The sequence below is a fragment of the Propithecus coquereli genome, unplaced genomic scaffold, assembly GCF_000956105.1.
Source record: "Propithecus coquereli isolate 6110/MARCELLA unplaced genomic scaffold, Pcoq_1.0 Scaffold515, whole genome shotgun sequence".
In the NCBI taxonomy this organism is placed as follows: domain Eukaryota; kingdom Metazoa; phylum Chordata; class Mammalia; order Primates; family Indriidae; genus Propithecus; species Propithecus coquereli.
Window position 1 is genome coordinate 1,008,847 of NW_012151008.1, and position 22,777 is coordinate 1,031,623.

The window sequence follows — 22,777 nt, forward strand, 5'->3', positions numbered from 1 at the left end:
AAAAAAAAATCATTCTTAACTCAGACTCTGAAGGTCTTTTATTTGTTAATGAATATATCGGATTAGCTTATGCACAGTCCTAGCATTAACTTATTGGCATCCCTCTTTTGTCCATTGGTTTTAATAACCACAGTGTCTTTGTAGTGTGCTGCATAAGTTTGTTTTGTTTTTGTGTGTGCATTTAGAAAGCAATTCTGCCTACTGTCACGTTTTCTGAGGTTTACACAGGCAAAAGCTTTGTCTTGAAAGGCAGTCTTTTGGGTTTCTTTTCTCTCTTGCTCGCTCTGGAGCCAGAATCCCGAGTTTGTGACAGAATCCTCTGTTTGTGACATCCCAGCCCCTCCACCCCCACTGTAGCTCATGGTGATGTCACAAATGAAGAATTATGATCCTGGCAGGGGAAACAGATGAACTTGGAAGAAACAAAGATCTTCTTTGCCTGCAGCTGTCCCTAGTCATGGAGAGGTGGGGGGTGGGAAGTGAAGCACTGAGCCTTTGACGCTCCCCATGATGAGCAGAACCAGCTTCGCAGGGAGTGTTGTCCTTGCGAAGGCAGCGGGGTGTGGCCACTGGATTTTGCCTGATTTCTTTCCTCCCTGCTCATTCCTTTTCCATTTGAGGGAGGAAATTAGCATTACAGTTCTACCTACATAGTACCCAAGTTTTCATATTGTCCTTAGAACTTCCAAGGTAGTAGCCTGTGCTACTGAAGGAGAGGTATCCCCATCACCGCTGTGTGACACTGTAGAAAGTCTTCCCTGTGTAACAGCTCATGGTATTTACCTACTGCCCATATTTTTTAATTTCAGTTTTTGAATAAGTGCTATTCATGTTTCAAAAGCTAAAAAGTATGAAAAAATATTTAGTGATGAGCATCCCTTCAAACGTCCTCTGTCTGCCCAGGTCTCACTCCCCTAAGGTAACGACTGTTCTTATGTCTTTTGTTTCCTTCTACAGTTTTGTTGTACGTATATAAAATGTAAATCCTTAATTTTCTTCTTCTTCTTTTTTTTTTGTATGAAGTTAGTGTACTTTACACAGTTCTGTACCCTTTTTTTCCACTGTGAATGTCTGTGTTACATAACCAGTCTCCTGTTGATGGGATTCGAGTTTTGTCTGCTGGCAAGCTTTCAGACTTTCTCTTCTTCCTGATCCCCATGGCCAGCTTGTTAGAGGAAATGGGTGTCCCTTCATTCCAGGTTTCTCTTTTGGTTCATTTATTCTTGGGGTGAATATGAGTCATCAGGGATCTTCCAGGAATAGCAGTTAAACTGAAAGTGAAAGCTCAGAGAACAAACTTTTGAAAAGAGAAAAATGGAATATATGGCTGAAAGAGTAAACTAATCCCAACCTTGTTATGTGTGTGTGACACTTGGCTTATGGCTTAGCAGCATGTTGAGAATAGTAATATGATATAGTTCTTTTTAAACTATTTAAAATAGACTATTTTCTTGGTGTATTTCTATACTAAAAAAAAAAAATAGGTGGAAGAAGAGCCAGGGGCCACTGCAGTACCGAGTGAAATGTGAGGCACAGGGAAGGAAGAAACTGAACGATTTTAATAACATAGGAAACAGGCCAGGCATGGTGGCTACACCTGTAATCCTAGCACTGTGGGAGGCTGAGGTGGGAGGATTGCTTGAGCTTGGAGACCAGCCTGAGCAAGAGCAAGACTCCCTCTCTACAAAAAAAATAGAAAAATTAGCCAGACATCATGGTGTGCACCTGTAGTGCCAACTACTTGGGAGGCTGAGGCAGGAGGATCGCTTGAACCCAGGAGGTTGAGGTTGCAGTGAGCTATGATGATGCCACGGTACTTTCCCCAAGGTGACAGAGTGAGACTCTGTCTCAAAACAAAAAATGAACAATAATTCTGTACCAGGTTATTTTTGCTATTCCTTATCTTGCTTAACAGGCTAAACATGATGAATTATGCAGAGTAACAGATAACAGTATTTGTGAGAATGTGAGTTTTGATCATAGTCATTATGGATATGATTCACTGTGGAGGCAGCTTAGCATGGCGATTAGGGTTACAGGCTCTTGGCCAGGCATGGTGGCTCACACCTATAATCCCAGTACTTTGGGAGACTAAGTCAGGTGGATTGCTTGAGCCCAAGAGTTCGAGACCAGCCTGGGCAACATATCGAGATCCGGTATCAATAAAATTTAAAAAAATTAGCCAGGCATGGTGGTGCATGACTGTAGTCCCAGCTACTTGGGAGGCTGAGGCAGGAGGATCATTTGAGCCCAGGAGTTTGAGGCTGCAGTCAGCTGTTATGGCACCACTGCAAACTTCAGCCTAAGCGACAGAGCAAGACCCTGTCTCAAAAAAAAAGAAAAAAAAGGATGGTGGGTGTATAGGCTCTGGAATCTTAGTGTCTAAGATCAATTTCCTTTTTTTTGTTGTTGTTGAGACAGAGTCTCACTCTGTCACCCTGGGTAGAGTGCAATGGCATCATTGTAGCTCACTGTAACCTCCAACTCCTGGGCTCAAGTGATTCTCCTATCGCAGCCTCCCAAGTAGCTGGGACTACAGGTGCCTGCCAGGACACCCAGCTAATTTTTCTATTTTTAGTAGAGATGGGGTCTCCCTCTTGCTAAAGCTGGTCTCGAACTCCTGAGCTCAAGCAGTCCTCCCACCTCGGCCTCCCAGAGTGCTAGGATTATAGGCATGAGCCACTGTGCCTGGCTTAGTGTTTAAGATCAAATCCTGTTTATATCACTTGACTTTGGCAGCCTCAAACCTTAGTTCTCTGTGCCTTAGTTGTCTCATCAGTAAAATAAAGGTGGTAATGTTACCTGTTACATAAAATTGTCATGAGGATTAAATGGGTTAATACATAAAGTACTCCTTAAATGTTTACTGTCATCGTTATCGTTTGGAACCTCTGCTTTCCTTGTTGTAGTACTTTAATGAATCAGGTATGTTTATAAATTTTGATATTTCTTGCTCAACGACGGACCCACTCTAAGCTTTGATTTGGCTTGTTGCCTATGACCAAACTAAAGTGAAGACATTCTGGATTCCAGAATGAAGAGCCTTATTTGCTCTCTTCTTCCCTATAGGTTGTTTTCTGCATGGATCGAGCCCTAGAATTTGCCCCTGCCTGTCATCGCTTCAAAATCCTCAAAGCAGAATGTTTAACAATGCTGGGTCGTTATCCAGAAGCACAGTCTGTGGCTAGGTAAGCAGTCAGGCCAGTTCATCATTGAAATGCCAGGTACTATTGGAGTGATGCTATCTGGCAGCTGTCTACAATGGGAGCTACCATATGGTCCCATGGATAGGCCAGTAGGGCTGATCAGACCTTCTTGGGACTTAAAGCCAAAGGTTAGAATGGATTTAAAAACCCACAGGGTATTTAAGAATATAGTAGCATATTGGGTATTTGAACTGTATGTATATGAAAGAACAGCTTGTGTTATGTTAGTTTTAGGGGGTTTTGTTTGTTTTTTTAAGTTGTCCTTTTCCTTCTACTCCATGGGTTCGCAAACTTTCTGAAAAGGACCAGATAGTAGATATTTTAGCTTTTGCAGGCCACAGGGTCTCTGTTGGCATTACTCAATTCTGCCGTTGTACAGTGAGCAAAAGCTGCTGTGAATAATAGTTGAACAAATGGGTGTGGCTGTGTTTCAATAAAACTATAGTTACAAAAACCAATGGCAGCAATGATTTGACCCCGTAGGCTGTAGTTTGCCAACCCTGTTCTAGTATAATAAGGATCGTGAGACACAACTATATTAAAGATAAATATAAGTGTTTTATTTGGAAAGGTTTGGGAAGAGTTCTTGGGAAGCTGTCTACTTTTGGTTACCTTTAATACTGAACACATGGTCAAGGAAAAAACTGGCCACAAATGGTAGTAATGGTGAGGACATTCTGAACCACAGCTGAATGTGCCCGTTTCTGGCTATTGCAGTGACATTTTACGAATGGATTCCACCAATGCGGATGCTCTTTATGTACGAGGTCTTTGCCTTTATTATGAAGATTGTATCGAGAAGGCAGTTCAGTTTTTTGTGCAGGCTCTCAGGATGGCTCCTGACCATGAGAAGGCCTGCGTTGCTTGCAGAGTAAGTTCTAGGGACCAAATCTGGGTGGTAAAGAAAGCTTCCTTTTGGGGCCTTTTAAGATGGTTAGAGTGGAAGCTTTTAGAATCACAAGAAACGTGAAGCTTCTCGTCTGACTTTGCAAGGACACTTGGTCTTCATTAGAAATGATTTCATTGCTGTGTGCTTTGGCTCATGCCTGTAAATCCTAGCACTCTGGGAGGCCGAGGTAGGAGAATCGCTTGAGCTCAGGAGTTGGAGACCAGCCTGAGCAAGAGCAAGACCCCATCTCTATCAAAAATAGAAAAATTAGCTGGGTGTGGTGGTACGCACCTGTAGTCCTAGCTACTTGGGAGGCTGAGGCAGGAGGATTGCTTGAGCCTGGGAGTTTTAGGTTGCAGTGAGCCAGGCTGATGCCAGGCACTGATCTCTCAAAAAAAAAAACCAAAGAAAAGAGAGGAGGGAAAGAGGGAAGGATGATTGATTTCAGGAGTACTTTTATTTACCTGAAGGTAAATGTGATCATATAGGATCAGATCCTTATAATATCTAAATGGGACTTTTTTCTTTTTTTTTTTTCCCTTCAGTGAAGAAAGATAGTAATACTTGCCCTGGGGGATGGAGGCAAGTCCTGGATAACATAGGTCTTATTGGTATTTTTTGTAACTCTTGGTTTCCCCCGTACACTCCATAGGAAGCACAAATGGCCCAGGTCGTGGGGCGGGGTGGGGGGGATGCTTTGTGATGCTAAACTACTGGAATTGAAGAACTTGAAAACAGACTCTGGCCTCTCTGTGCAGTGGTCTGAGGTTGTCTGGGTGTGAACTGACCTCCGTTACTTCTTTCTGTAGAATGCCAAAGCACTTAAAGCAAAGAAAGAAGATGGGAATAAAGCATTTAAGGAAGGAAATTACAAGCTAGCATATGAACTGTACACAGAAGCCCTGGGGATAGACCCCAACAATATAAAAACAAATGCTAAACTCTACTGTAATCGGGGTACGGTTAATTCCAAGGTAAGCACTTGGTCTTGTTGGGGCCTATAGAGATATTCTTAAGGGACATCAGACAGATCTTGAGAAATCTGCCCAGTGAGGGTAAGCCAGATGAAAGAGGAAGAGTTGTTTTGGTTAATATCTCAGCTTGTTTGGAACTACCTTCTGAGTGGCAAGCTTTTCTCATTTCTGTGGAATTTGGGGGCACTTGAGGGGCAATTTGGAAGGATATTCTCACCTGTTCTTCAAGGTCCCTTTTTTGCAGTAAGAGAATGGCTAGGGGCTTTAGGATAATTTTAAGCAAGTATTGTTGCTGCTTTTTGCTTAAGCAAGTGCTCGTTTACTTCTTAGGAGCAATGTAGAAGAAGAGTATGAAACAGGCTTAGTTTTCTTCTCCAGCGTAACTCATGGTCACTGTGCACGGTTGGAAATGGCCTGAGTGCCCCTGTGACCCTACATAGCATAAGAATCAAAAAGTAGGCTCCTTGCCCTTATAGAGTTCTAGTAGTTTAAAACCACAGTAATTCTGATCCTTCTCGTTGGCCTCTGGAAGAATAGAAGGCAGGAACCACCCTCATTATTTCTGTTTTGGTTGGGCACTAACATGGAGTGGTAGAGGTGGTTTATCCTTGCAGATAAGTATGTTTGGTTTGCATCACATAGAAAAAAACCCAGTTTTTAATTTGTTGTCCCTATCCCCTAGTGACAAAGAGCAAGAACCTAGTATGACTGTTAGGGGCCAGCATGACGGATCCTCTTAGAATTTTGAAGCCATGCTCACAGTTTCTGGGCTCCCTCAGTCACCAAAAATGTGAAGTATGACTGCTCTCTCTTTCCTGAAGCTTAGGAAACTAGATGATGCAATAGAAGACTGCACAAATGCAGTGAAGCTCGATGACACTTATATAAAAGCCTACTTGAGAAGAGCTCAGTGGTAAGTGCCTCTGGTGGGTGGGGGGAAGAGGGAGTTGCCACTGGCCTACAAGGGGAATTGCATTGTGGATGACAAAGCAGACCCAGGGATGTTGTGAGGTCATTTGGTCCTTCCCCCTGCCTCTAGGTGGGATTGTTCCAGCCCTAGACTATCTTTATAGACCTCCAGCGGAGGAGATTGCACAAGCTCCCTCAGTCTCCCATGCCTGTGTCTAACGCCCCTCACGGTCAGTAAGTTTCCTCTGATGCCTGACCCAAATTCCTTTTGTTAAAGTTTAAATCCATTTCCTTTGGAGATTTTATTTTGTATTGTACACTTTTGCTCTAACTTGGCACAGTGCTTGGCACATAGGTGCTCACTCGATAAATGTTTTGTTGAATGAATGTATGGTGCTTGGAAGAGGAAGAAATAAAGTATCTCTTGGAGATAGTTGAGAGTTGTACCGATTTTGTCTGTTCTGGACGAGGGAAGACAATCTTATGGTTGGAGTGGATTTAATCCGGCTCAGCCTCCCAGCAGTATAAGGAACCTCCTTTTGAAATATCCTGGATAGGTAGTCTGTGCTTGAGTGTTTTGAGTGGCAGGATGCCCTGTCTAACAAGGTGATTTATGAGCCAGAATATGCCTACCCCTAATGCCCAAATTTGCCCCAGAGGCAGAGTGCTCCCCAGCAGAGTTGTTCATCTTACTCTTGGACCCAGCGGACAATTTTCTCCATACAGGAATATAAACAAGGGCCAGGAGGTTTTCAGAAATCCATCTCTTCTTATTTCACATTATTCTCCTGGCAGAGAAAACCTTCCTGTCTTTAAAGTTCCCAAAGGAAGACATATTTGTTGTATAGCAATCCTCCAACACCTGCTCCATTCCTTATTACAAAATGTCATCTCTAAAGAACAGGTGCTAGGCCGGGTGTGGTGGCTCACTCACGCCTGTAATCCTAGCACTCTGGGAAGCCGAGGCGGGAGGATTGCTTGAGCCCAGGAGTTCAAGACCAGCCTGAGCCAAGAGCAAGATCCCGTCTCTACTAAAAACAGAAAAATTAGCCAGGTATCATGGCTGGCGCCTGTAGTCCCGGCTACTTGGGAGGCTGAGGCAAGAGGATCACTTTAGCCCAGGAGTTTGAGGTTGTAGTGAGCTATGATGACACCACTGCACTCTACCCAGGGTAACAGAGCAAGACTCTGTCTCAAAAAAAAGCAGGTGCTGTTATTGATGCCTGATGAGCCAGTAGTTTAAGCTCCCCCATCTCATCAGTGTTGCAAAATATCTTGTGAACTACCTCCTGTTTAGTTTTCCCAAAATTACCTCACTTAACATAGGAAAACTGGTATGTGTGGAGGTTTTTTAAGTGAATTTCTAAGTAGATGATTAAGTCTGTCCAACAGAAACATACATGGAATTATATCATAGAGATTCTGTGAGACCAACCATCAGTCACTTCGTCTTTGCCCTTGGCAGACAAAAGTGGAAGCTTTGGAAGACAAAAGAGCACCCCCTTCGACACAGCTAACGCCTGTTTTTAACAGATGCAAAATGCTATATAAATGAAGGTGTTTGCTGCAATTTTGTCTACAATAATTCCCTAAATGTCTAGTGGAAGGAGTAGGTAGATACATGGTACTACTTACTATATTAGCTCAGGGGAATGCTCCGTAGTGTTTGAACAAGGAATAGAAGGAGAACAAAATTCTTGATTTGATAGGAGAATGAATAGAGGATCATTTTCTTCCTGTATGTATAATAAACAAAAATCAAAAATTGCTTTGAAATCAACTTCTTATCTTCGTGGTAGAAACAGAACTATCGTTGGAGTGGCTCTTCCTCTGAAATGCCACCACATGGGGACAGCGTGCACTGTTTAGTGCAGTTGGCTGTTTGGCAACAGTCCCCGTAAGCAGCTGGGATTGGCAAGAAGCACTGGAGATGAGCTAAGGCCCCAGCCTTACCAGAGGCCTGACCACTCTCTCCATGTGCCTCGACTTATCCCTGAAGTTGGGGAGATGCCAAGTGTCCATGGCATTTCCTATCGTGAGCTAGAGTTCTCCCTTTTTCCTTAAAGCCCAGCTTACTTTTCTACTTTTTCTTCGACTTTTTAAAAAATTTAAAATGTTAGGATATCCTTGAATTTTAAAAAGTATGAAGTAAAAGCGCGAATCACTGTAGTATGCTACATTGCATGTGGGCCTGGAAAGTTTATCTGGGTTAATCATTTGTCAGATCACTCTACACCCAGGGCTATCAGTTACCAATTTTTTTTACTTCAAATTACATTACATTTCATTCTGTAAATTGGTTCTCTGAGCTCTAGTAGCGTGTGTGTCCTATGTTTTCAGGGCTTTGGTTTCTTAAAGTCATAAATCAAAATGTTGCCAGAAAATCAGATACACCTAAGATGTTGGGCTTCGCTTTTGCCAGCCACTTTGGTAGCACTCTCCTGCCCTAGCCTCCAAGGCTGGTGGGGGTCTGTGATGTTTGTAAAGATGGCCTTGTGGGTTAGCAGCGTAGTAAGTTGAATCTGTTGTGTAGCATCTAGCCGCATTGCATGATCACTTCCCATTCCCCAGCTGATGGTGAAACTCCTGCCACAGTCTGTTTAATTGGTAGGCCACTCTTGGTGCCAGTGATCTTATCAAGAAAGGAAAATGCCATTTGCTTCTGTGCAAGAGATACTTAAAAGGTCTGGCGATCAGCCTGTCAAGCTAGATTCCTCCCATCTTGGGCCGGGGACCCCTCCTTTTTTGTGCTGCCAAAATAGAAGCAACCCTGTGTTTAGAGTCTCCTTTTCTTTCTCATTTACCAACATTTCCTAAATTGGTTGGTCTTAATGGAAGCATTTGCCAGCAGCTACCACCGTGAACTTGATCCTTCTAGTGGCTCACTAATCCCACTTCTACTCTGGATTAGATCTAGCCCTGCATGTTTATGGCTCTGTAGGTTTCAAAGCTCTTTCATACCTATTTATCCCACTTTTCTTGTGTTTCAATCCTGAGTAATCAAGTAGGCGCCTTCACATTGCCTTTCCTAAGGTGGTCCAGATGCCTCTTGGGTGGCTGTGTCAGAAGGAACTTTTCCCCCTTGATTACTTTCTGCTCAGAGCTGAGCAATCACTTTGCTGGTTGGGTGCAAGTGCCTTGGGGCCTCTTTTTTTTCCTTGAGGAACTGATAGCTGATTTTCTCTCACTGCTAAATTAAGGGCACCTGTTTCATGAAGCTTCTTACCAAAAGTGTGTATCATGTTTGAGCCATGCCTCTTGCCCTAAAGTGATACTGAAGACCATTGCTATTTATGTCTGAGCACTGTATTGCCCTGTATTTCCTTCTCAGTTACATGGACACAGAACAGTATGAAGAAGCAGTGCGGGACTATGAAAAAGTGTATCAGACGGAGAAAACAAAAGGTAAAGGAGTTGGGGAGCATTTGTTTCTCAGGGAACTGTGTGGTCTTACTTGTAGGCCCTGAAACTGGACACGAGGTGGTTTGATTTGGGGATCAGGGACCTACCTAGAGCCTTTCTGATCACCAGTTAGGAACAAGTGAGCAGAGATCCTGGGCGAGAACAAGAGGCACCTATTTCCTGGTCTCAGATCCTCTCTTTCACTTTCACTTCTTTTTTTGTGTGATGAGACTAATGTGAGGAACCTAAGTGTGAGTAGATTTTTTTCTAATTTCCAGAAGAAAGTACCGTAAGAGCCCCTGGCTTGGTTAACAGGGCTTCTAAGTCCCAGGCAGGGGGCTGGGACTCAGCAAGGGAAACCAGAATCAGGTTTGTCCATTGATGCCCGATGTCTCCCTCTAGAACACAAACAGCTCCTAAAAAATGCGCAGCTGGAACTGAAGAGGAGTAAGAGGAAAGATTACTACAAGATTCTGGGAGTGGACAAAAATGCCTCTGAGGATGAGATCAAGAAAGCTTACCGGAAACGGGCCTTGATGCATCATCCAGGTAGAGCTGGTGGGAGCAGGGGCTTAGTGGGAAGAACCTGCAGGGCAGGCCCACTGCAAAAATCAGTCCAGAGGGGAAGCCTTGGAGAGCTTCTTCAGCTTGCAATAAGGTATTGCAGAGTTCTGTGCCCTCAAATTTTGGGAAGTACCAAATTCCAAAATCAGATGTAAAGTGATTTTTCTCTCAAACTTTGTTCTCTTGAGACTCTCATTTCATCTGAGTTCTTCTTGTACTCCTTCCTTAGATCGGCACAGTGGAGCCAGCGCTGAGGTTCAGAAGGAGGAAGAGAAAAAGTTCAAGGAAGTTGGAGAGGCCTTTACCATCCTCTCTGATCCCAAGAAAAAGACTCGCTATGACAGTGGACAGGACCTGGATGAGGAGGGCATGAACATGGGTGGTAAGTTGGTTGGGGCAGCCTGGGGTGAATCTGACAGCTATGGAATGTTAAAATTTTTTCTAAAGACACTCCAGAGGCAGAGCCTGTACATAATCAGTAGCGATCTGCAGGGATTTATAAAGCATTCCCGTGATGCGAGGCACTATGTTGGGTGTTGGAGACAACAGCAATGAATCAAATAGGTTCCCTGACCTCCAGGAACCCACGGTCTAGGGGTTTGCAAACTTTGGCCCATGGGCCAAATCTGATCCCTGGTCTAAACAGACTAATAGACATGGAGTCAGACACATGCAATTAAGTGTAGCAGGTTCGCAGTGTGTAGAGTGGGCTCCAGGGAGGTGAGCACCAGCAAGGGAAGGCTTGGAAGTGCAGTAAAGCACGGCCCCTTTGGAGGTCTGCAAGGGGCTTCATCTGGGAAGAGAGAGGGGTGGGGTGCTAGAGGCAGGCGGTGGTGAGAGGTGAGGCCGGCAGGTAGTTGGATCAGACCTCCGAAGGCCCTAAGGGCTGTGTGTGGTAAGGAATGTGGGCCTTTTCCTATTAGCTAGCTGCAAGTTCTTTTTTACCCACTGCGAAGTATACGCCTACTGATATTTATGTGTGTCGTGCATTCCTGTAAACCCTCACAGATTTTAATTTCCCAAAAGTAAAGCACAGCTGTTGTCATTGTCGTTGCTCATTGTGGGCTCAATCAGAGACAGTAGAGGCCCTGAACTGTGCACAGTGTGCAGACCATCTCTAATGCCAACCCTTTCTCTTCACCAAGAAAATCTATTGGAATTTAAAATAAGAATGACAATAGTATATAAATAATCCTGAATCCTCTTCAGGGTGGGGGTGAGGGGGATATTTGTGTTTTATAAACCTAAGTTCACCAGTAATAAACATGTTGCTCTGCCTAGTTGAGAAGAGCTGTAAAGCAAGTAAAAGCTATAGAAGAGTTTTAAGTAGGGGTGCTATGGACCCACTTTTGGATCTAGAAATATATTTGTGATGGAAGTGAGACCGGGGTGAAGTAGGAAGACGAAATAGGTAGGCGAGGATTGGAGGGCACAATTGGGAGGTAGGGGTAGGCTCAGCAGGAGTGAGTTGCTGCTCAGATGTGTTGGGGAGAGGGCGAGGACTCAGTAGAGTGACTCTGGCATGGCTGACTGATGGGGTCATTCACTGAGCCAGGAAGATGAGCAGATGTGCAGGCAGAGAAATTCAATTTTGGACACGCTATGGCCGTGGGATCACCTGGTGATCAGGCTTTCTGTGTAGCTTAGGAAGTTAGCCGGGGCTGAGCCATCAGACCTGCGGGGCCTAGGGAAAGAGTGCAGCGCTGGAGTCCGGAGTTGGAATTTCCAGTCCTGCTGCTTTCACTGGCCTTGTGATCTTGGGCAAGTGACTTGAACTCCCTGCATATATTTTGTTCAGTATAAATTGGGATTAATACCCTGACAAATTGTAAATAGGATTAAATGTTATAATGTATTCAAAGTACCCAGCACTGTGATTAGAACCTAATAGGTACTTAATAAATCTTTTTTTTCCTGGCATGCAGTCTAGACAGAGTAATAGACATGGAATCAAATATAGTAAATCATAGATCTTGTTCTTATATTTACCTTTGGTAGCAGTTAAGTGATAGGTTTTAACCTTTTTGGTAGCAGCTTCAGCATTCTAGGGCGACCATGTGGGGAAGGTTTTGTGTCAGTAAGTGCAAGTGGCCCAGCCATGAGCAGAGGCTCAGAGAAGGCTTTCCCTTTGGATCATACTTGGAAGGAGAAGGGAACATGTCCTAGGAGTGAGACCAAGTAGCATGTTTTGCATAGGGCAGGCAGATTTGAAGTGTTGGGAAAGGAGGAAGGTGAGACTATCTGGGACAGCTTTGGAGACGCATTCTCAGCGTAATCAGTTCTTCTTCAAACACTTCTGATTTTTTTTACCTTTTTGTCCCTTACGTGTTACTTATCCTGCTTCACAGATTTTGATGCGAACAATATCTTCAAGGCATTCTTCGGCGGTCCTGGGGGCTTCAGCTTTGAAGGTGGGTATGCCTGCTGTTCTTGGGAGTTCCCAGATCACAAGCCAATAAGGAGGCAGCTCTTTGGGAGTCAGAGGGACCCATAAGTGGGGACAGTTGAATTCTCACCTAGCAGGGCATCTGTCCATTCAGCTGTTGCCGAGGATGAAGAAAGGGAGGTTCCCAGGCACACCTTGCCTTGGGATCATTAGCTCCACATCTCTGCAGGGTCAGGGAGGTGTCTCTAAGCTGCCTGGTACTGAGGCTTCTCTGCGAGAGTGAAGCTGTTCAGAAGCTGCACACACAGCGCGGTCACGTGCTCCCGCTTGCACCCCAGGGCCCTTCGAGTTTCTCTGTCTGAGATTGAAGCAGCCTTCCATCATCAGAGCAAAGTGATATTCCCTGGAAAATCCAGAGCCAACTAACAAGCCCTTCTTTTCCCTTTCAGCATCTGGTCCAGGGAATTTCTTTTTTCAATTTGGCTAATGAAGGGCAACCACCCAGAACCCAGAAAATGCAGTCACTCAGTTTAACCTTGAATGTGGACACAGTTCACCTCCTCCCTTCATCATGTCTCCGTGTACTTTAGAGCAGTTTCGTTTTCTCGGTTGGATACCCTGTGTCCGTTGTGAGTGGGGTGAAGGAAAGGGAGCCAGTGCCGAAGACTGCGGGTAGGGGAGGGAGGCGGGGGGTGGACAGGGAGGCAGCTTGTGAATTTTTGTTTTACTGTTTAACTTTATTAAAAAAGAAAAAAAGAATAAAACGTTTTGACCCTTTCTGGCCCCTTTGCTCTGGCAGCTGCTTTGTGTCCCTCCAGAGTCAGTGGGCCAGACCTGAGCCCCCGGCACGAAACTGATCCTAACACCGGCTCTCCTGCCACGCAGGGCTGTGGGCACGTCGGGCCTGGTGGCAGGTGGGGTGCTGCTGCCTCTCCTGACCTGTCCAGCACGTGAGTGCTGAGCAGGCCTCAGGCGTGCTGCTGGGCCCAGCCTGACGTCAGTCTTGGGGGAAGTGAGTTCAGAAAGCAGTTGGGACCCCAGAGTTCACTAGAAGCTGTGTGTCCAAAGCGCATACGTGAGCACAGGTGGGTGCTCACCTAGACAGGGCTGTTTACTTACACAGGTTCTCACAGTTCTTGTTATCATCGTGGGCTCCAGGGACGTGGAGAGGAGGAAATCCGGCCTCCTCGCCCCCAGACCCTTTCACAGTGGGATGGGCAGCTCCAGAGCCCTAGTCTGGTCACCGACAGGCCCACATGAGTAGGAACACTACTCCTGGCAAACGCCCTTGCCTTCTGCACTGGTTTCCCTTTCTGCACGTGGGAGGCAAGCCAGGCAAGGAGGCAGTGGCAGACATCATGCCTTTCAGCCAAGCTTGGTGTTAAGAGTGAGTAACCTTCGGAGTTCTAGGCAGAGACGCTTGAGGCTTTGCCTGAAGCTTAGATTTTTGTCCTTTAGTAGAGATGGCCAGGGAAAGGCCCTAAACTATAAAGATAACTTACCAGTTCTCTTCTTCCTGAGCTCCTACCCCTCTCTTTCTAGTCTTCCCTCCTTGGTGCCTAGGCCATGGTGAAATGATATGACTAGTCAGGCCCAGGAAGTCCCCATGTGGCTGTCTAGGCCTCTGCTGGCCTGAACCTCTTGAATGTTAGGTTTTCTCTTGTGCTTGAAATAGCACTTGACTTGAAACTGGCCTTCCCTAGCGAACTGGGAAAAACCTGTACTAGGGACTTTGGGTCTTGCTGAGAAATCTTCCTGATCAGATTGGGCTGTGGACACCTGTGGGCCTGGTGCCCTAGTTAATGGGGGACGAGAGGCTTTGTGCTCCACATCCCTCACACCCAGCCAACCCCCACCTTCTGCATGAGTCTAAGGCCAGGCTCTCTTTTCTGCCTCCTCATGAAAGCCAACACTGTTCAGCTGCCCAACCTCACCACAGCTGTGCCCAGCCAGCAGAGGGGAGACAGGACCGATGGCCCCAAGCTGAGGGACAAAGCCAGTGCTAACACACCCAGCCCTAGCCCCAGGAAAGACCGAGCTGGGCACAGAAGGTTGAGAGAGACTGCACACAGCTAGGATTAACATCATTTATTTCATTATCAGTCTTACAAGTCGCTGAGGTTGGGCAAAGCCAGGATAGTAACTTAAATCCGAAGCACTTTCAAGTGACAGCCTGATTAGCAAGTCCCTGTTACTGAGTAGAAGACAGTGGAAGGCACCCCAGGAACCACAGCACACGTAGCAAGTTAAACACCCCTCCCCACAGGCAACAGGTGAGCCTTGGCCCTTATCAGCTAGGGGTCTACTCCACTGGCTCTTGGTACCCACCAGCCCCCTTTAGAGGAGGCCAGAAGCCTCCAGAGGCACCATGGAGGCAGGACGGGCTGGGCAGACAGCAGACTGGAGCTTCCTCACTGACATGCTACCTCTGGCCACGATCTCCCCGTCCACCCAACAGAACCACGCCACTGGGAAGGGTGGCCAGCCTGACTTCCTGGATGAGACCAGCAGCCAGCCTGGGATGTGGCTGCTGCTGTTTGTTCTCTTTTCTTCCCTAGTTATCAAACTACTACCTAGTTACTGTGTGAAGGAAGGGACTGACTTGGGACCAAAGGTGGGAGGTAAACCCCTTTTTCTACCCTGCTAAATAGCCCGAGCCTTCCTGGGCCTATACTGGTTAAGAAATGGGATCAGAGCCACCACTAGTTTTCCATGGCGGTGGAAACTCCCTGCAGCCCCACTGCCTTTTGCCTCTAGTCAGAGGGCTTTTGCAGCTGACGTGTCTGTCCCCACGAGCCCAGCTCTGGTCAGAGCAGCAGGCCTGGGCTAGGGGCTGGGCTCAGGGTTCTGGTAGCAGCTCCAGGCCTGGCCCAGCCCCATCAGCTTTGGTCCAGGTTCCTGAACGGTACCTACCCACCCACTTTGTGTTGAGAGCTTGAGCATGGGGTGGGAGGCGGTGAGTTATTTTACAAGTTTTTAAAAAGTAGGTTAACTTTGAGTAAAAAAAAAAAAAAGACTCAAAAATCAAGCAGAGGGCATGTTTCCCTCTCCTCCCCTTCCCTTCTGAAGCGCAAGGGGCCTACAGGGGTGAGGACACTCATATGATGGTGCAGGACTGCATGGCACCCCCCTTCCGGCTGCCTTGTGTGGGCACAGGTTTGCCCTTCCCGTAGTATCCCGTGAAGATGGCCCTGACCTCCATCTTCTTGGCCAGGTTCAGCATCCAGCGCCCATTGCCCAAGGAATAGAGCTTGCCCCGGCTTAGCTCACCCACCTCCTCGCCTCGGTTGCCCCCCTTCTCCTGCCGCACAATCTCTAAGAGGTCGAGGCCCGTCTGCACGGCCTCCACGTCAGCTGCGCAGCCAAGAGTGATGTGGGCACGGCTCCCCCGAGGCAGGTTGTCAGAGGGGGTCAGCTTGTCCACGTCACTTGGCCACAACTGCAGCTCCTGCTCACTCAGCTCCACCCGAGCCCCAGTCGTCTTAGGTGTCACAAAGAGGGCAGAGATGGACAGCATGAAGGCCTTGCAGTAAGATTTCTTCACCACCTGGCGAGAGTGAGAAAGAGGGGCCCAAGCTACAGGTGGTGGCCTCTCAGGAGAGGCAGCTGACCAAGGGTGGGTTACTCCTGGGGGAGAAAAGGGGAAGGCTAACAAGTGAGCACAGCTGAGCGGAGGTCTTTGTTAAAGGCACATCATCCACAAGCATCTGCAGCATGCAGCCTTCCCGTGGGCACGGCTCGGGCTAGAGGGGAAAGCGCACGCACTCAGAGGCAGGGCGGCAGGGGTAAGGCCCGACCTGCCAGTTCAGAGCCTAGCTCCCCAGTTGAGCTTCAGGGCTCCGAGAAAGCTGTTCCACCTCTCAGTGCCTGGGTTTATTCACCTATAAAACAGGGATACCACCAGAGCCTACCTCAGAGTCAGTGTGAGGGTGAAGGGGTGAGTGTCCAGGCATACACAGCAGGTGCTATTATCACCGCTGAGCTCACGCTGGGACCCAGGCAACAGCCTCGGGACTCAGACATGCCCTTGATCGAAACACGCTCTGTACACTCTGGTTTACATCTGATTCTTGAGAAAGCCCATCTCTCCCATCTGACCGTAACAGCTTCTCTATTTTTGCTCACATTCCTTTGTCCCATCAGTGTCTGGCATGTAATAGGTGCTTAAGAAGCCAAATGAACGACAGGGTAGAAAGGGTGGTGGCAAGTGTTAACGTATTCATTCATTCAACTATGCTAGGGAGCTGGGAACGTGGGTGAACAAAACTAAAAACTCCTTTCCCTTGGGGAGCTTCCATTTGAGTGGGAGGAGACCAATGAACAAACAAGTAACATGGTTGTATTAGCCTGGGCAGAGGAGGGGGAGATGGGATCGGGGTCAGGGAAGGCCTCCCTAAGAAGGCGACACTGAAGGAGGGTGGAGACTGAGCTATGTGACTGCGCAACTGCCTGGTGTTTAAGGTCAGTGGCCAAGGGCACGGCGCAGGCTGCGCGGTGCAGAAGGGTCTAGTACCCCTAAGCTAATAAGCTTCATATCCTAGACACTCCCTCACTCTGGGGCAAGACTAGGCCTCAGACTTGGGGACAGGAACCTCAGTGCACCAGGCTCCCTAGGGGCAAGGGACTCCTAACCTTTGGAACTTAACACAGGCTCAGACAGGCCAGAGCAGGAGCCTGCTGCCGACCAACATTCCCCTTGAATCTGCAGAAGGTAGAGGCGCTCGTGGGCAGGCCTTGGGGATGAACGCACAAGCAGGCGGTACTGCCAGCCGGGGCAGGCTCCTCAGAATGGGCAGCTGAAGTCTGTGCCACTAAGCCTGGGGATGGGAGAGCTGGAGGAAGAGATGCCATTTTTCTTGAGCTGCTGTCTGGTTTCTGGTCCCCACCCGGCACCAACACCCATCTCTACCTACAGCCCCCTTGCCCTCCCCACCTCAGCTGGGTGTCCCTGGGGAAAACTCACATCCTGCTGGGCGTACTCATCTGCCCCGGTGGCCTTCCCATAGTCACAGAACTTGGTTGTGCAGTGCAGCACGCCTGGGGGTCTCTTCCCAAAATAGGTGACCAGGTCAATCTTCTCCCTGGACTCATTCCCAGAGATAACTGCAAGGAGAAAGAGGGTGCAGTCAGGGCAGAGGAGCAGGGGCATACCAACATCCACCACCAAGACCTGGCAGGCCCAGAGGAAGAACTCAGACATTAAGCACAAATTCTTGATCAATCCACTACAATTCATTCATTCATTAGTTGATTAAACTAGAACTATAAAAAGAGTTTAGGCCACTCGAGGAAGCTCATGCCTATAATCCCAGCACTTTGGGAGGCTGAGGTGGGAGGATTGTTTGAGGCCAAGCGTTTTGCGACCAGCCTGGGGAACAGTGAGATCCTGTCTCCACAAAAAAAGAGAAAAAGTTAGCTGAGCGTGGTGGCATGTGCCTGTAGTCCCAGCTACTCAGGAGGCTGAGGCAGGAGGATCACAGGAGTTTCGGGTTGCAGTGAGCTATGATGATGGCACTGCGCTCTAGCCCGGGTGACAGAATGAGACCCTGTCTCAAAAAAAAAAAGTGTTTACATTCCCTGGCACTACATTGTGTAGATCTTTTACGTCTCGTCCCCAAACTCTTAAGGCATGTGCAACCCAGGAATAGGTGGTACCTGCCAGGGGAATCTGAGATTTACCAGCATCACCTCTGAAAGGGGAAGGCAAGTCCTGAAAAGTGGGGTGGAAAGAAAAAGGAGGACTGGGAACAATGTAGTATGACAGAGCCAGAAAGAACACAGTCAACATCTCAGTCCTGTGCTTATCAGCCGTGTAGCCTGGGGCAAGTGACTGACCCTTATCTATCAACCCCAGTACAGCAATTAGGGTGACCACATAACCCCAATTTTCACAAGACCACCTGGGCAACTTAGTAACGCCTCATTTCACTCAGGGACCCATCTGGGGAAGTTACAAGGTCACCATCATAATACACGCCTTGCAGGCCTGTTTGGAGGATGACAGCCTCTGGAGAGCCTGGTGTAGGAAGGGTCTCGGGCTATCACGGGACATTATGCGGCAGATGTGAAGAGGTGTGGAGTGTCTGATTCCAACTTCCAGAATCTATGCCTGTGACTGTCTTTGGAGTCACCAGCTTTTTCCTGTTTATTCCCAGAGTTGAGTCCCTGCGAGGATGTCTCTTAACCTCCACAGGAGAGGAAGACTCCACTCTGAGCCTTGTTCTTGGCCCATTACGTTTCTCCTGCTGTAACCCAGGCTAGAAAAGGATTCCAGTTTTTCACGCATGGTCAAAGCAACTTTGAGTGGCAGTAACTCCAGGGCAGAGCCACCAGCTCGTACCAGGAGCCCTGCCTCTCGGAAGCTTTACCGAGAATTTGAGCTTTAGGAGCTGAGAAAAAAATTCCCCGAGAACTCACACAGACAAATTACCTGCTTCTGAGAAACACAAGCTAAGAAAGAAACATGTGCCGACTGTTTCAAGTATGAAGATGATCTAAAATTGGGGGAGCCAGAAATGGCCTAAAGGCACAGATGGATTAGAGAGTGCCGTTTCCCCAGTAGGCACTGCAGGAGAATGAGAGCCACCAGGACCCTCCCTTATCCTTAACCTACCCTGTCACTGCAACAAAGAGCCCTTGGCAGGACAGCACCCTGCTAGGAGTGGACAGCCCAGGGCTCCAGCCCGCAAATCCCACCTTCCTGCTGGGTCTGTTTTCCCATCTGGAAAGCAAGGGATTTTAGACTACGTATGAGACTCATGTTCTCTGAAGCCAGGGGATGCCACGTTACCCACGAGTACCCCAACTAGCCCAAGGCCTGCGAACTCTTCACCAGTCTAGGAACAACAGTACTAGTTTTAATTTTTTTGCAGCTTAGGATCCTATGTAATATTTTGTTTGGGAACATGGCTCTGCTGCTAAACATGAGTTTGCAAATACTAGGCCAGATTCTCCCTGAAAGGTGGTATCATACGGTGACATATTTCCTGTTATGATAGTAAAGCTGTTTTTCCTTCTTCCAACACTGGGCCAGTGGTCTACAGCCAGGCTGGGAGAGGGGGAATTGGGGAAAAGAGGGCCAGGGGAAAGGTGCCCTGGAAGCAGCTCCCCCTGTGCTGCCGCCGTGCTTCCGCTACCCAGGACTGCCTCTGAAGCAAGCGCCAACTTGCTTCTGTCTCCTCCAGGTGGGCCCCATCTGCCCCCGCTCCCCAGCCAGCACCCAGTCCTTTGAGTACAAGGACGGACCTAACGCACACAGCACCATGTGCCTAGCAAGGTGGGCTGACAAATGAGGCTACCAGTGCGGGGGTTTAGTGTCCCTCCCCCTGCCCCCACCTCACCACCTACAGTGTGGAAGCTCCTTCTTGAAGGCCTTGTGGTTGCCCAGCTCGTCCAGGAAGACCTGGCCAGCCTTGCGCAGGGCCTCAGAGCTCTTCTTGGTCAGGAACCAGCCGAAGTAGAGTGGCAGGAAGTCCTTCTCCAGCCCAGGCTTCAGCTTCTTCAGGTCGTCGGCCGACAGCTGCCACTGGTTCTTCTCCTTGAGCTGGGCACAGTCCAGCCGCCACGCTGTCTTGGGCTCCACCAGCACCACCTGGTACTGGTACTTGTCGGCCATGTCAAAGAGCTGCTCCAGCCGTTCCCGCTCGTGGTTGGTGTCATCTAGCACAAGAATTCTGATGTCCCGGCGTCGGCAGTAGGCAGCCAGTTCCTCATCTAGCCGCCTGTATTCCTCCGAGAAGGCTCCTCGAGCGCCAGGGGTGATCTTGTAAGCATCAGCAGACACCATCTTGGTGCCGTCGCGGTACTTGTCTACGATGACCCGTGCCAGCGTGGACTTGCCGCTTCCTGGCAGGCCACGCAGGATGAAGAGTGTCTTGCACTCCAGCAGTGTGGCCACCGTATCCTCATCCTGAAGGAAGGGAAACTGCAGCTCAGGCTTGTCCTTGGCCCCTGAGGATGACATTTTTCGGAAGAAGATCTTGGGCAGGAACGTGTGGCTCTTTCGGGAGAAGCCTCTGTTCTGTGTGAGGAGGGAAAAGGTGTCAGTCGGAGGTCGGCCTCAGGCACCCTGCCAGCCTTGCCCCCTGTCTCTGGCCTACTTCCCAGGCAGTGCAGTACTGGACTTTCTCTCCTTTTCTGTGCTTGAGAACCTGTCTGCTTCTGGTGGTGGAGGAAGGAGGGAGGCTTGTCTGAAGCTCTCCTACACTCTTACTGTCCTCATCTCAAGGATCACCCATTGCCGCCACCTCTAAAGGAAAACATGGAAGCTGTGCTGGAGTGCATGCAGGGCAGGCCCGGAGTCTGCGGTTCTGGGATTGGCCCTAACTTTTATATTCTTGGCACCTATTAAAGACGTCCTCTTTGGGGGTGGGGGGTCTCTGTGTCTGGGCCAAGCCACAGCTGCCCTGACTCTGAGTGCACAGAGAAGGGTGGGGGCAAAGAAGGGTTACCCCAAGACTGCCTCCCTTCCCCCAACAATGGCAGCAACAGATAATACTCTCTTGTCTGGGATGAGGGGACAATGGTCCCACAGAAGGGGTAGTGGGGGGCAGGGCAGGCGAGCACTGGACAAAGGGCCTCATTCACCGCGCCTGCCACCTCCTCTTCTGCCCTCTCCCGGCCCCCCACAAAGCCGTGGTCTTTGTGCCTGCCCCAGGACTGGGCGGCCCAGGGCACCTGCATTCAGGGTCTAGCTCTACCCACCACTTTGCTGTGTGTCAGCAGCACCTCTCTGAGCCACTTGTTTTCCTGTCTGCTAAAAGCCACCAGTAATAAGTCTTTACCGTAAACCGCCTCCTCCTCTAACACGGGCCCCGCCTCTCGCCAGCCTCGGCGGAGCTTAGCTGGCATGTGGTTTAATCACACAGGGCCGTGGGCATGCGCAGGGGAAGGCGAGGACTGGCTGCCCCAGCGAGGGCTCGGAAGCAGGCTGGGGCGCACCCGCGAGCCGGGTCTCCCCAGGGAGCAGCATCTTCTGCAATTCCCGAGTCCCTTCCTCATAAACGTCACCGTTTTCTTCCCCCAAGTCCCCCCTCTTCTCCCCTACCTTGGTGCTGCACTGGGGTCCCAAAACAGCTTGAACTCAAACCCGGAACCTCGGGTCTTCGTTTGCATGCTACTTCCCCCGAGAATCCCCAAATACCCTTGTTTTCCATTCTGGTACTACCCCCGTGCCCGGCCCGGGCCTCCCCCTACCCTCCCGGCCTCCACGCGTCCGCTCACCATGATGAGGAGGGGGCGCCAGCTGCGGGGGCACAAGCTCTCCGGGCCGCCCGCCTGCGCGGAGGGACACGGGAGTCTGGCGGTGGCGCGACCCCAAGCCGAGCCGCTTACATATCTTGGGGGCGGGCCGGGGGCGGGGCGGGCCCCGGGCGGGCCCCTCAGCGCGCAGGCGCCGCGAACCGAAACCCGAAACACGCGCCAGCTGGGCCGCCGGCGCCGCGCGGCACACCTGCGCCGCACCCCTGCCCGCCGCCGCCCGCAAGCTGGTCGGCTCCTTTCTCGTACGCGTCAGTGATGAACTCTTGAAATACGGACCCACACGCTTGTCCGGCCCGCGCCGGTGGTTAAGCGAGTTAGGGAGGATCGTGCAAGTGCAATGTTGGATCCTGCCTTTATTTAAATTTTGATATTTAATTCATCATGGACTTTTTGCATTAGATTTTTTTTTTACAATATTGCATTAAAATATTTTTATCTTGCTAAGTTTGTTGGCACCCTGGTAAATTTTGCATTTACCCGGGGCGGGGGGAGCGCCCCACTGACTTCACCCTAGTCCCCCCCGCTGTGCAAGCCTAAAGTCAGACTCAGCCCAGACCCTTCCTTCTAGGAATTGCGAAACGGGACCAGGATGGCAATGGCCAAAGGGACAGATGAATAACGGAGTGAAATCCTAACTCAGCCTCTGAGGCCAGCTGCTCAGCTGCCACCTCCTCTGTGAGGCCTCTGAAAGCTCGGTTGGGTTTTTGAGTTTCCTGTGTACGAAGTGCTGTACTCATAAGCGTCACACCGACTCCTGAGGCAGATACCGCATTATACAGAGGAGGAAACGAGCTTCTTACTTGATGGTAGCACCCCGAGGTGGCAGAGGTAGAGTACATCTGCCGCCCCACTCCCAGGCTACTACCCTGTTCCTTGGCAGGAGCCATTTTCTTCTGCGCACTAGAGCACAACCTGTCTTATCAGTCCCAGCACTCGCTACATTCTGCCTTCCAGGTTTAGGGCGTTTCCCACTGTGTGAGAGCTGAGGCCTTCCCGCTATTGTCCCATCATTGTTTGTTTCTTCCACAAAGCTTCCCAGGGTGTCCCACGCAGCATAGGCCTCAGCACAATAACCAACGGCCCATGGCTGGGCAGACACACCTCCACTCCCGGGCCCCTCTCCTCCTCCCTTTAACCTTGCCGGGTTCCCTGGAGCCGCCTGTTTCTTCGCCTTCCTAAAACCCGT

The 22,777-nt window shown here is 49.1% G+C and overlaps 2 protein-coding genes across 2 annotated transcripts in view; one reads left to right on the forward strand and one right to left on the reverse strand.

Annotated features, from left to right (window-relative positions):
- The window catches only part of DNAJC7 (DnaJ (Hsp40) homolog, subfamily C, member 7), a 30,450-nt gene extending 17,324 nt beyond the window's left edge, over window positions 1-13,126 (forward strand). The window contains exons 6-14 of the mRNA XM_012656687.1: window positions 3,070-3,188; window positions 3,924-4,077; window positions 4,905-5,069; window positions 5,891-5,982; window positions 9,310-9,383; window positions 9,783-9,929; window positions 10,174-10,326; window positions 12,293-12,355; window positions 12,780-13,126. Coding sequence (XP_012512141.1) covers window positions 3,070-3,188; window positions 3,924-4,077; window positions 4,905-5,069; window positions 5,891-5,982; window positions 9,310-9,383; window positions 9,783-9,929; window positions 10,174-10,326; window positions 12,293-12,355; window positions 12,780-12,817 — 1,005 coding nt within the window. The 3' untranslated portion in view covers window positions 12,818-13,126. The remainder of the gene's footprint in view (window positions 1-3,069; window positions 3,189-3,923; window positions 4,078-4,904; window positions 5,070-5,890; window positions 5,983-9,309; window positions 9,384-9,782; window positions 9,930-10,173; window positions 10,327-12,292; window positions 12,356-12,779) is intronic.
- Window positions 13,127-14,403: 1,277 nt separating this feature from the next.
- On the reverse strand, window positions 14,404-21,731 carry CNP (2',3'-cyclic nucleotide 3' phosphodiesterase). The gene is made up of 4 exons (XM_012656688.1): window positions 21,553-21,731; window positions 19,678-20,350; window positions 17,294-17,433; window positions 14,404-15,877 (listed from the first exon to the last, which is right to left on the reverse strand). The coding sequence occupies exons 1-4, from the start codon at window positions 21,553-21,555 to the stop codon at window positions 15,428-15,430; spliced, it is 1,266 nt and encodes a 421-aa protein (XP_012512142.1). The 5' UTR covers window positions 21,556-21,731; the 3' UTR covers window positions 14,404-15,427.
- Between the last annotated feature and the right edge of the window lie 1,046 nt (window positions 21,732-22,777).

Bases quoted from the DNA above. Each gene is read 5' to 3' on its own strand.
- CNP (XM_012656688.1), bottom strand. The intron at 17,434-19,677 runs GTAGGTGGTGAG...TTCTCCTTGCAG, and splicing joins CAAGAAGGAGCTTCCACACT to TTATCTCTGGGAATGAGTCC. The intron at 15,878-17,293 runs GTGAGTTTTCCC...CACTCTCGCCAG, and splicing joins ATGAGTACGCCCAGCAGGAT to GTGGTGAAGAAATCTTACTG.